General features: G+C 37.6%; 2 protein-coding genes and 1 pseudogene across 3 annotated transcripts in view; 1 reads left to right on the forward strand and 2 right to left on the reverse strand.

Annotated features, from left to right (window-relative positions):
* Positions 1–476: 476 nt before the first annotated feature.
* On the forward strand, positions 477–1,582 carry LOC129248225 (phospholipase A1 VesT1.02-like). Its single transcript, XM_054887693.1, has 2 exons — positions 477–530; positions 606–1,582. The coding sequence occupies exons 1-2, from the start codon at positions 491–493 to the stop codon at positions 1,580–1,582; spliced, it is 1,017 nt and encodes a 338-aa protein (XP_054743668.1). The 5' UTR covers positions 477–490.
* Positions 1,583–9,788: 8,206 nt separating this feature from the next.
* Positions 9,789–9,975, reverse strand: LOC129249573 (U2 spliceosomal RNA; annotated as a pseudogene).
* Positions 9,976–11,329: 1,354 nt separating this feature from the next.
* The window catches only part of LOC129247155 (pancreatic lipase-related protein 2-like), a 73,441-nt gene continuing 72,135 nt past the window's right edge, over positions 11,330–12,635 (reverse strand). The window contains exons 1-2 of one of the 2 annotated variants that reach the window (XM_054886118.1): positions 12,383–12,425; positions 11,330–12,307 (exon numbers count right to left, since the gene is read on the reverse strand). In XM_054886118.1, the coding sequence (XP_054742093.1) occupies positions 11,331–12,307; positions 12,383–12,422 (1,017 nt within the window). In that variant the 5' untranslated portion in view covers positions 12,423–12,425 and the 3' untranslated portion in view covers position 11,330. Of the gene's footprint in view, positions 12,308–12,382; positions 12,426–12,635 lie in introns of those variants that run through there. The other variant, XM_054886119.1, reaches the window with a different exon arrangement.

Genomic DNA, 12,635 nt, shown 5'->3' on the forward strand with positions numbered 1-12,635 from the left:
TCATTTGGTATATTATTTCTAAGACCCTAAAGCACCTTTTAAGACAAAAAAAAATTTTTCGATTTTTTCAAAATTCTAGACCAGCTTCCCCCCTTAAAAAGAAAGCATCAGCCTGGAACACAAAACGCACCATTTCTGTACTTAGAATATACCTATACTCGTATACGCAAGAGGTTATTAACTACGATAAGATGGGAATCTGTCTCCACAACCAGATCCATTTTGTAAGAAAATATTCAATTTCCGCAATACTTTGTGACATGATAAGATAGCTTCAGCTGCACGAGTTTTTTACCGAAGACGATATTTTCATAATCATATATATGTGTGTGTGAGTGGATATACCTAAGAGGCATATGGCACTTGTGAATACTAATCTTTCACGTGCCAATGTCACCAAATTAAATTGGCTAAGCAAAATTTTGGTATAAAAATAGGTGGTGTTAGAAATTCGTTTATATTGGTAATTTGGTATATCATCAGAACAGCCATGAAGTCAGTGATCGTTTTACTACTCGCAGTTGCAGCAGGTATGTGATTTAACGGCCAATACTAAACACAAACTGTCCTGTACTCCTTTACTTATTTTACTTTGTATCTTTCAGCTGTGGCCATCCCTATTTCCGACGAAAAGGTATCCGGTGAAGGTGGCTGGTATGTGCCACAACTGGATGGATCTTTGCAGTGGATGACTGAGGAGGAAGCCGAGGCAATGAGCGAAACACCAACCGGCCGTAGCACTGCTCAAGTTTATTACTATTTGTACACCAACGAGAACCCTACCACTGCAGACATGCTTGTTACAGATGACACCGAATCTTTGCAGAAATCCCACTTCAATAAAAATAATCCTACAAAAATCATTATTCATGGTTGGCAATCCAACGGAAACACCTCTTTGACAACATTGATCCGTGATGCGTATTTCTCCAAGGGTGACTACAACATTATTGCAGTAGACTGGAGTGACAAGGCGAAAAATATTGTTTATTCTATCGCGGTGTCGCATGTTGCTGAGGTTGGTGCACAGGTTGCTGGATTTATTGACTTTTTATACCAGAAAGGTGGCTTATCATTCGAGACCTCGCATGTAATCGGTCACAGTTTGGGTGCTCATATATCCGGTTATTCTGGAAAGAATGTGAAATATGGAACCATTGAGCGAATTACAGGTTTGGATCCTGCCTTACCGTTGTTCAGTTATGACAAGCCCGCAAAGCGTTTGAACCAAAGTGATGCCAATTATGTTGAGTCCATCCAAACTTGCGGTGGTCTGTTGGGTTTCTTGAAACCAATTGGCAAAGGAGCTTTCTATCCCAATGGTGGCAAGAGTCAACCTGGTTGTGGCGTTGATCTTGTCGGTACGTGCGCTCACTCACGCTCATACATATACTTTGCTGAAGCTATTGGCAGCGAAAATTTCCCATCTATGAAGTGCGGTGATTATGCAGAGGCTGTTAGCAAGTCTTGTGGTGTGACTTATTCTTCTATTCGTATGGCCGCCACCAGTAACTTTGTCAATGGTTTTGGTGAGTTCTACGTTCCCGTAAACGAAGTGGCTCCCTATGGCAAGGGTGAATAAATCTTGCATAAATTTCTCTGATGTTCAGAATAAAAAATTATGAATATACTTTAATAAAATAATATTTTTGAAAAATATTTAAATAACGTTTAGATTTAAATTTAATTTTGACTTAAGTTTTAAACTTAGAATTCCATAGCTTTCCAAACACTAAAGATGTGCACAGCCAGCAGAGCTGCTTTATTAATCTGAATTCAAAATGTCAACATGCGTTCTAATCGGCAGATCTGCTGGTCCTCCATGTATGTATGTGTATATATGTATGTATGCATGTTTTTAATTTAAAAATCATGACACTATGACCGATGGGCATTCTATTAATGTCTTACGCGCATAACAATACGACATCCTTATGAATACCCCAAATGTGGTTTGTATGTATGTATATGTTTTGAGAAGAGAAATGTTAAGAATATATTCTGAAGTACCTCAGTAAGGGAGTTAATAGCATAATAATTCGACTCCAAGTACATATCACTGGTAACACAATGGAACCTAGAGGTCTAAGTGAGATCTTTTTACAGATCAGCCTGTACTGCCTAACCTAACCTTCTCTCTTTGAGTTTTATTCTCTCCTCATAGTATCTTTTTCGTGTTCTTTTCGTGCGAAGAATTGGGGCTCAATTTGAGAAGATTGTGGTGATGTATGTATACATATATATACATATATATATATATATGTGTGGTTAATGCAGCTGCTTGGGGAGATAGTGGCGGTGATGGTAGAGATGCTGCTGTAGGTAAGGATGATTTTAGGAGTAGGTATGAGGATTTCTGTGGGGATGGGAAGGTCTTAAGTAGATGCGCGCAGATGGACGGATGTTTGTGGATACAGCAAGCTTGTAGAAAGAAGCTGTGTAACGGATCTGGCCTGGCTGTGACGAAGATGGTGTTGGGGGTAGTTTAAAAATTTGTTGTGCGTTGTTTTTGATGCTGCTGATTGGTGGGATGATACGGGCTTGATGATAAGTGGTTACTGTTACTAAAAGATGTGGCACTATCAGCCCTTTTACTGGCACAGTGCCAAAATTAAGAGTGTGATTATTGGCAATCAGCAAGCTATTGACAAAAATCTCGTCGATCTATTCAATATAAGGGACAACACATGGAGTTCGAGTACTTCCGGCGTCGTCCGTCGCGCACTTGAAGACAGACACAAAAGGTCTGGAAGGGTCCTATGTAAATTGTTTTTCTATATTTAAGCAATTTCAAAAAAAAAAAAAACACTTAACATGCGGTGAAACCCTGTGCTCATGCCCCCCAAAACGTGAGCATAGACATTTCTTCATTCCAGGAGTTTCTTCTCTTTCCGTGCCCAGTAGCACTTTAGCAAACTTTCGGTTGCCACCACTGTTCACACCTTACGTTTCCTTTAAAAATATAATTAAAAATAATAATTAAATACTTACCTTTTAGTATCTGTTGTCATTTTATTATCTAGTTGTAGTAGTATTAGTTATGAAACTTGTAAAATATCAGAAAAGAGAGTTGGCTGCATTAAAAACAATGAGTTACACCAATTTTATTAGGTATATTCATAATCGCTTGCGGCGGATCTTACTTGATAACTTTGTTGTTGTTTTCGCATGCAAATTTTTTGTCAAGTTAGACGAGTAGACGGCGGTCGCCGTAGCCGAATGGGTTGGTGCTTGACTATCATTCGGAATTCACAGAGAGAACGTAGGTTCGAATCTCGGTGAAACCAAAATTAATAAAAACATTTTTCTAATAGCGGTCGCCCCTCGGCAGGCAATGGCAAACCTCCGAGTGTATTTCTGCCATGAAAAAGCTCCTCATAAAAATATCTGCCGTACGGAGTTGGCTTTAAACTGTAGGTCCCTCCATTTGTGGAACAACATCAAGACACACACCACAAATAGGAGGAGGAGGTCGGCCAAACACCCAAAAAGGGTGTACGCGCCAATTATTTATATATATATATATATATATATATATATATATATATAAATAATCATAATCGCTTACGGCGGATCTTCCTTGATAATTTTGTTGTTGTTTTCGCATGCAAATTTTTTGTCAAGTTAGACGAGTAGAGAGATAGCGAGCAGCGAAGGGGCGAGTATAAGAGGCCTATTATATATTTACATATAAGCAATTCAATCGTTAAATTGCTATATATTGTCTAATTTTATATTATCTGATTTGCGTCTGGTCGCGCAAACTCATATTTCAATCTTTAACCACTCCAAGAGTAAGTGCCGCTAGCATTAATTGAAAAAAAAGAGGTTGTCTGTAAAGTCGGTTTACTGACGATAGTTTAACGTGATAACGTCATAAGAAAATACTGATTGAATGGTTGCATTTTTCAAAAGAAAAAAATTTTAATTTTATTTGTTTGATAGATATTTTGTATGGATATAGAGAATGAGTTAACATTAACATAACATAACATAACATAACATAACATAACATAACATAACATAACATAACATAACATAACATAACATAACATAACATAACATAACATAACATAACATAACATAACATAACATAACATAACATAACATAACATAACATAACATAACATAACATAACATAACATAACATAACATAACATAACATAACATAACATAACATAACATAACATAACATAACATAACATAACATAACATAACATAACATAACATAACATAACATAACATAACATAACATAACATAACATAACATAACATAACATAACATAACATAACATAACATAACATAACATAACATAACATAACATAACATAACATAACATGTTATGCAGCACAGGTACTTCGCCGAAGTGCAATAAGGGTAGCTTGTGGCTACAGAACGGTCTCGAGAGACGCGATAGGCGTAATCGCGAGCAAACTACCAGCTGACATTCAGGCAAAGGAATTGAGCCGTCTCTATGGCAGGCGACGGGCTAAGCCGTCATTAGAAGAAAAAGCTGAAGAGAGACTTCATTCGATAGAAGAATGGCAAATCAGATGGGATTCGTCAACTAACGGACGTTGGACTCATAGGCTTATCTCAAATATTAGCCAATGGGTGACCAGGAAACACGGAGACGTTGACTATTATCTCACTCAAATACTGAGTGGCCACGGTTGTTTTTTGGAGTACCTCCATCGGTTTAATCTGGAGGACACCCCACTCTGCCCAAACTGCAACAACGCGATAGAAAATGCGGAACACGTATTCTTCTACTGCGATCGTTTCAGAGAGGAGCGCCTAACGCTTGAAGCATTTCTGGGTGGACAGCTGTGCCCGGAAAATCTGATCACCAAGATGCTCGCATCAAATGCTTGGTGGAGTGCAGTGACAAATTTTGCAACAATGATAGGGCTATATCTTCAACGCGCAGAGTGGCAACGCAACATGCAGCGAAGAATTCACCAGCAGCTTTTGACCGGAGGTAGACTGCCTACGAACTGACGACAAATCACAGACGCCTGAGCTTAGTGCTCAAGACGGTATCAGACTACGACATGTCGGTAATACTTACGACACCTTTTCCGATGTTCCATTTGCTGCAGCACCACTTGTGATGTGAAAGCAATGGATATTATCGATAGCGTATAACCTCCATACGCCCATGAAAGAGGAACCTGGACGCAGGTACCTGTTGTGTCAATAGACATACACGCGGCTCCACCTTGACGTAATGTTACCACGGTCCCAGGGTGGAACTCAGCCGATAAGGAGGGTTGTTATAGTGTTAGTGGGAGCATGCCCCACATACCACTGGTGCGACGGCACCTGTGATGATGTTTCTGACATTTTGATTTTAACCTCCCTAAAAAAAAAAAAAAAAAAAAACATAACATAACATAACATAACATAACATAACATAACATAACATAACATAACATAACATAACATAACATAACATAACATAACATAACATAACATAACATGCTGTTCAAGGTAACGACGCATGAGCAAGATAACGACGCATTTTTTGGTGCGTGCAGCCGGCTACATGGAATTATAAGACGTTATCACGTGAAAAAATAATAATAACATTAAAACAACAGGTATTATTAACAAACTTGGTTTTATTTTAAATTCTTCAAGTAAATCAAATTAATAATAATCAATAAGAAGTTATGTGCAAATACAAATACGTGAATTTATATATGTACATATGCGCATATACATACACATATACGCTCACTTAAGTAGGAGAGAGCACTTAACGAAAAATATCTAAGGGAAAGCAATGCAATTTAATACAATTAAGCAAACAGAAGCGAGTTTAAGCGAGCTTGAAATTTGAAAGATAGTTTATGTTTACTTTGGCTAAAATATCATCCGTGGTACGCAGAAATTTAGTTTATGGCTTGACATTTACAAAATTGATCGCTTTTTGATTGTGGGTAAATATTGCGCCAACCAACTAGAAACCGTTCAGGAGTTGAAATATGAATCGAAGTTGCCATTTATGAGACATGTGTAAGTGCCGAAACTCAAGAATGGACTACTGTGAAATCATAACCCTCCATAGAAGTCATTTAACCCTCCGTTGGGCTCCCGGGTCTGGCCAGACTTTTCTGCCCAGAGTCGAGTGCCCAAACTTTTTCGAATTTGAACGTGAATTCAACATGTTTCTATTATAGCTAACGATTTAAGCTTGTGGTTAGCTTCCTAAAATTTACTTTTCTTTCGATTTATGGATATAACCCTTTCAAAAGGATCCTCGAATAGGACGAAAAAAGGTCACACGGGTGTGCCCAACCGAAGGTTTTAATAAGGGTGTCCAACGACGGGTTAAATGAATTGTGTCTTATGTTCAAGCTCAGTTTACTTATTGCGAAATACACAGTGCGACATCAAAAATCAAACCGCACCGGACCTTTTTTTTCTGAAAATATACCTATTCAATAGCAAAACCCTCGCTGGGTTTTTAAAAGTTAGCTCGATTCTTTTTTTTATTGCGTTTTGAAGTTTTCTATTTTCATGAGATTTTGGTGTTTTACCTGTACGCTAAATTTGACTTATAAATCGACCTTTGTTTGATTTAATCGATTTATTTTGTCATAGCTTGATGCAGAAATTTCGTACATGTACAAATAAACTTATTTTGAGAAGAACCTATATCTCAATACGCAATTTTGAATACCAAAATTTCGAAAAATTGTATGTTTTTACCATTTTTTACTGTAATTATGAAAATAATTTTATACGTAATCACCCGTTATACACATTTTCAGATTTTTCTATTATATTTTTGCTAGTATTTTTTCCAGATACGGTTTTCCAATGAATATTGGATGTAACAAAATGTGATCGTGAGTAGTGAAAAGCAAGATTGGTCTCACAAGACTTTTAGCCTGTTAAGTACATAGAAAAGTGGCTAGCCCACATTCCAAAATAAAAAGTTAAAGAAGGTTGTAGTCTGTCTTATCAGGAAATGTTTGTTTTAGAAATTCCAAAATTTGTTCCCAACGATTTTACCTGATCTAAGATCGCAGCAGTCTTGCGAGATCAGGTTCGTGCATAACGACTCCATATGTCGCTAAAAATTCACTTTCTTCACCAACATTTGGACTATTTTAGTCAACAATTGTCGACAGAATCAGATGAGCAAGGAGAGCGCTACCATCAAACTGCGATGCCATTTGAGTCAAGATACCGAGGAAAACGAGCTCCAGGTGCCATACTAGCCGAAATATGTTGGTGGAGTAAACATATTTTTCAATACGACCAGGAAGAAAATGAAGGAAAATGGAGTAACCAGGAGGAAAAAGAATATGAGGTAGAAGAAGAAGAGACAGGCATGGAATTCTTTACTGATGAATCTGATTACTCTGATAATGATGATGTTGAAATTCAATCATTGTCGAAAAGAGCTCGTCTCTAAGGTTTTAGTACGTAAAAATTCTTTATTTTAATAAAAAAAAAAAATTATAAGAATTCAAGTCTATATTCTTTTTACTTAATCTATTTAATATTTTTACCTACAGAGTTTTTAGATATTAAAAAAAAATTTAAAGCAGAGTATAAATAAATTACTTTTATGGAGAAAAATCTTGTTAAAAATTTATTTTTTTAGAAAATAACAAACTTAAAGTTCAGTTTTATGTTTTTATGTTATAAATGACTTTTTTAGTACATTTTGCAACATTTTTGCTAGAAGAAATAATGAGAAATTTTAATTATTTTCATAATTACAGTAAAAAATGGTAAAAACATACATTTTTTCGAAATTTTGGTATTCAAAATTGCGTATTGAGATATAGGTTCTTCTCAAAATAAGTTTATTTGTACATGTACGAAATTTCTGCATCAAGCTATCACAAAATAAATCGATTAAATCAAACAAAGGTCGATTTATAAGTCAAATTTAGCGTACAGGTAAAACACCAAAATCTCATGAAAATAGAAAACTTCAAAACGCAATAAAAAAAAGAATCGAGCTAACTTTTAAAAACCCAGCGAGGGTTTTGCTATTGAATAGGTATATTTTCAGAAAAAAAAGGTCCGGTGTGGTTTGATTTTGATGACCCCAAAATTGTCGCACAGTGATATTCAAAATCCAAACGCTAGATGGACTACCCTATAATTGTAGCAACAATGGCAATTCAGTAATATTTGGGAAGTTAGTATGGTTGTTTTTTTTGTTTTTGTCGGGACAACTAGCAAGTACAGCCCTCAGACAACATTAGGTCCATTGTACCGCACTCGGGTCGCTTTTTAATTTTCTTTTACTCTACTCGACCTCTGAAGAAATCTGAATAGATCTTGTGGTGCCAAGAAGCCAAGGTGGTCGCTTCTCAACACATCACTGCCAATGATCTCAAGCCTGATTCGAGCGAAGGCCACGCATATGCACAGAAAGTGCCGTCTCATCCTCCTCTCCACATGCTGGGCATATTGCACTGTCTGAGATGCCTACATTTTCCATGGGCGAACCATAGAAAGCGGCCCGTCATCAGCCCAACCAGCTGCTTGCAGTCAATTCTGCTTAATGACAGGAGGATTTGCGGCAATCGGTCGGGCATGACAGGCAAGATCAATTTTGTCCATATGCAGCCTCTCTCAGCCTGCTCAGCTCGCTTGTGGGTTGAAGTAACTCGTTTGCTAACCATGGCTTTGATGGCTGCAGAAGCAAGTGGCAGAACGGGGCCAAAGAAGTTGGACTCAGAGCCCATCCTAGCTAAAGAGTCAGAGGTCTCATTATCCGCGATACCTACGTGTTCCGGGACCTATGTTAGCTTCAGAAAAGTGTGTCTATCGACATAGTTCATCCTCGATTTACAGGACTCAACTACCCTTGAAGTGGTTGGAGGGCTGTCTAAGGCCATAAGCGCAGCTTGGCTGTCGCTGCAGACACATATAGATCTGCCTCTCCATCGTTTTTCCACAACAAAGTTCATCGCTTCTTGAACTGCATACACCTCCACTTGAAACACAGATGCGTACATTCCAAGGCCAAAGTGTAGTTTTGCCCCGCTGGATTCCACGTACACACCAGAACCGGTCTCGATCCCGTAGCCATCCGTGAAAATGCGAAAACAGTGTTTACCGGGCTCATTTTCAGAGTTTTACTACAATTGAGCTTCAGGCAGCTTCACATTGCACATCTTTTCAAGTATGATGCCTGATGGCATGGAGTCAAGGGGCATGGAGAGAAGTTGGTATGGTAGTTTATTATTGTGCTTCCAATTTTTTTTTGTTCAGATTTTCCTAAAAAGTTTTTGTATAATAAAAATCTTCATGTACCGGGAAAAAAGGATAAGCTGTGTAATTTTACAGCCTTTTAATCAATAATTTTCTTCTTGATTGACGCGATTGAAAATCAACAATTTTACTCCACAATATTGTTTTCCATAACAAAAAAAAAATACCAGTCTAACGGTTAGACGCGATAGAAGTGAAACCTTCCGTAAAACAAACTGAGAGAGAATAAGACGAAAGCAGCATTAGGAGCGGGATAATTATAGGTTCATTATAACATTGCTATAAAGTTCATATTTTATTTTCTTCATTTTATCATTATTCATCCTCAATGTTTTCAATTTCAACAAATGATACGAGTGGCTTATGATAGATAAAATATGATACAAATGCTTTGGTTTCGATGTTGTCAAAAAAAATACCCAAACGGACCGAAGAAACAGACTTACAAATTTCTTCCATTTTCGTCCACTTGTATTCATATAAAAATTTATGGCTCTTCCCACCAAAGCTAAATGTATTAGTATATTTTTTCTTGTATTTATTCAAAGCCGAAATCCCGGCGGTAATGCAATACCGGGCCAACCCGTGGCAGAGAAGGAGCAAGCCGCCCCTAAAACACTCCGCCCATTTCCAAAAATTAGTTTAACATTTGTTGTCCTCCGATGGAGGATCTATCAGATGTTAAGCTGATAACCACACTACCTAGTCAATACATTTTAAATAATAAACCTAATAAAACTTTTGAGAATTACACGCTCACAAAAATTATTTATATCAACATATAATATAACGCTTCGTAACTAAATAACTTTTAGGCCAACGACGACAGCATGGCGCGGTAGCCGAGCGACTAGCAATGTGAGCTTCCGATCCAAAATCCTTGGTTCGAATCACAAGAAAAAATAAAAGTTATTTTTATTTAGTTCGTCGCTACTTTTATATCAACATATAATATAACGCTTCGTAGCCAAGTTGGTCGCTTTTTTCGTTTCACTTTTCCTCAAATCACTCCCAACGATTCTAAAGAAGTTTTCACTTCAAAAATGGAAAAGCTTTATATTGACAAAAATAAATAACTTTTTCAGCTGAATAGGCGACGTTGCACGCCTCTATGTTTAGCTGCTGTTGTAATATAGAATAGTTGCCAATCGAATAATGTGGTTTGCGTCCAAACATAAATTTTTAAACCGCTGCCAGGTTGCCTTTAAAAAAGTCATGACACTGTCGATGCACTATTATTTTTGGGCCATTACCCTGTCTAATAAGAAACATATTACACACACATTGTTCTAAGGCATTTAAAGAAATGATCCCAAAACATACAACTTTGTTAAAAGTTTCCTAACAAATATTTATGGCCAGGACAAGGGGCTCTTTTTCCGACAGCTACAACTCTTTCGGTGGTTTTATTTGTTATCACGTTTGACAAAATAGATAAAATCATAGATAAGCACTCAGATCACTCACGGTTATCTGTTAATCACTGGAGATGTATCCTACTGCTTTTGTAGGTCGCCTGGAACATCAGTAAAACATTTCCTAGATGAAAGGCAGCTCTCCCATTACAACTTCTTAGAAATACAACATTGTCAAATGTAAACACCATTTCTAACTTTCTCGTACTATGTAACATTCTCTTCTCAAAACATATACATATCGCACCCTAAATACAAAAGGGTCCCAACTCAAAATGTACTTCTGCTCAAATATGAACAGACGTTATCAATAAAACGGTCCGCGGATGACATATGGCAAAAATAAATTTTTTGTTTTTTGGTAGGACTGTTATAAGCTTACATGGCAAATTTCAGCGTGATATGTCACATAGTTTGTTTTCTGTGCTACTATAAACAAGTCAAGCTCGAGTGTGGAAAATTTTGAGTTGTGACCCTTTTGTATTTAGGGTGCGATATGTACAAACAAACCACATTTGGGGTATTCATAAGGATGTCGTATTGTTATGCGCGTAAGACATTAATAGAATGCCTATCAGTCATAGAGTCTTGATTTTCAAAAATATTATTTTATTAAAGTATATTCTTAATTTTTTATTCTGAATATCAGAGAAAATGGGCAAGATTTATTCACCCTTGCCATAGGGAGCCACTTTGTTTACGGGAACGTAGAACTCACCAAAACCATTGACGAAGTTACTGGTGGCGGCCATGTGAATTGAAGAATAAGTCACACCACAAGACTTGCTAATAGCCTCTTCATAATCACCGCACTTCATAGATGGGAAATTATCGCTGCCAATAGCTTCAGCGTAGTAAATGTATGAGCGTGAGTGAGCGCACGAACCGACAAGATCAATGCCACAACCAGGTTGACTCTTGCCACCGTTGGGATAGAAAGCTCCTTTGCCAATTGGTTTCAAGAAACCCAGCAGACCACCGCAAGTTTGGATGGACTCAACATAATTGGCATCACTTTGGTTCAAACGCTTCGCGGGCTTGTCATAACTGAACAACGGTAAGGCAGGATCCAAACCTGTAATTCGCTCAATGGTTCCATATTTCACATTCTTTCCAGCATAACCGGATATATGAGCACCCAAACTGTGACCGATTACATGCGAGGTCTCGAATGATAAGCCACCTTTCTGGTATAAAAAGTCAATAAATCCAGCAACCTGTGCACCAACCTCAGCAACATGCGACACCGCGATAGAATAAACAATATTTTTCGCCTTGTCACTCCAGTCTACTGCAATAATGTTGTAGTCACCCTTGGAGAAATACGCATCACGGATCAATGTTGTCAAAGCGGTGTTTCCGTTGGATTGCCAACCATGAATAATGATTTTTGTAGGATTATTTTTATTGAAGTGGGATTTCTGCAAAGATTCGGTGTCATCTGTAACAAGCATGTCTGCAGTGGTAGGGTTCTCGTTGGTGTACAAATAGTAATAAACTTGAGCAGTGCTACGGCCGGTTGGTGTTTCGCTCAATGCCTCGGCTTGCTCCTCAGTCATCCACTGCAAGGATCCATCCAGTTGTGGCACATACCAACCACCTTCACCGGATACCCTTTCTTCGGAAATAGGGATGGCCACAGCTGAAAGATACCAAGTAAAATAAGTAAAGGAGCACAGGACAGTTTGTGTTTAGTATTGGGCGTTAAATCACATACCTGCTGCAACTGCGAGTAGTAACACGATCACTGACTTCATGGCTGTTCTGATGATATACCAAATTACCAATATAAAAGAATTTCTAACACCACCTATTTTTATACCAAAATTTTGCTTAGCCAATTTAATTTGGGGACATTTGCACGTGAAAGATTAGTACTCATAAGTGCCATATGCCTTTTCGGTACATCCACTCACACACACATATGTATATATGATTATGAAAATATCGTCTTCGGTAAAAAGCTCGTG

Source organism: Anastrepha obliqua, chromosome 5 (genome assembly GCF_027943255.1).
Source record: "Anastrepha obliqua isolate idAnaObli1 chromosome 5, idAnaObli1_1.0, whole genome shotgun sequence".
Taxonomy (NCBI): domain Eukaryota; kingdom Metazoa; phylum Arthropoda; class Insecta; order Diptera; family Tephritidae; genus Anastrepha; species Anastrepha obliqua.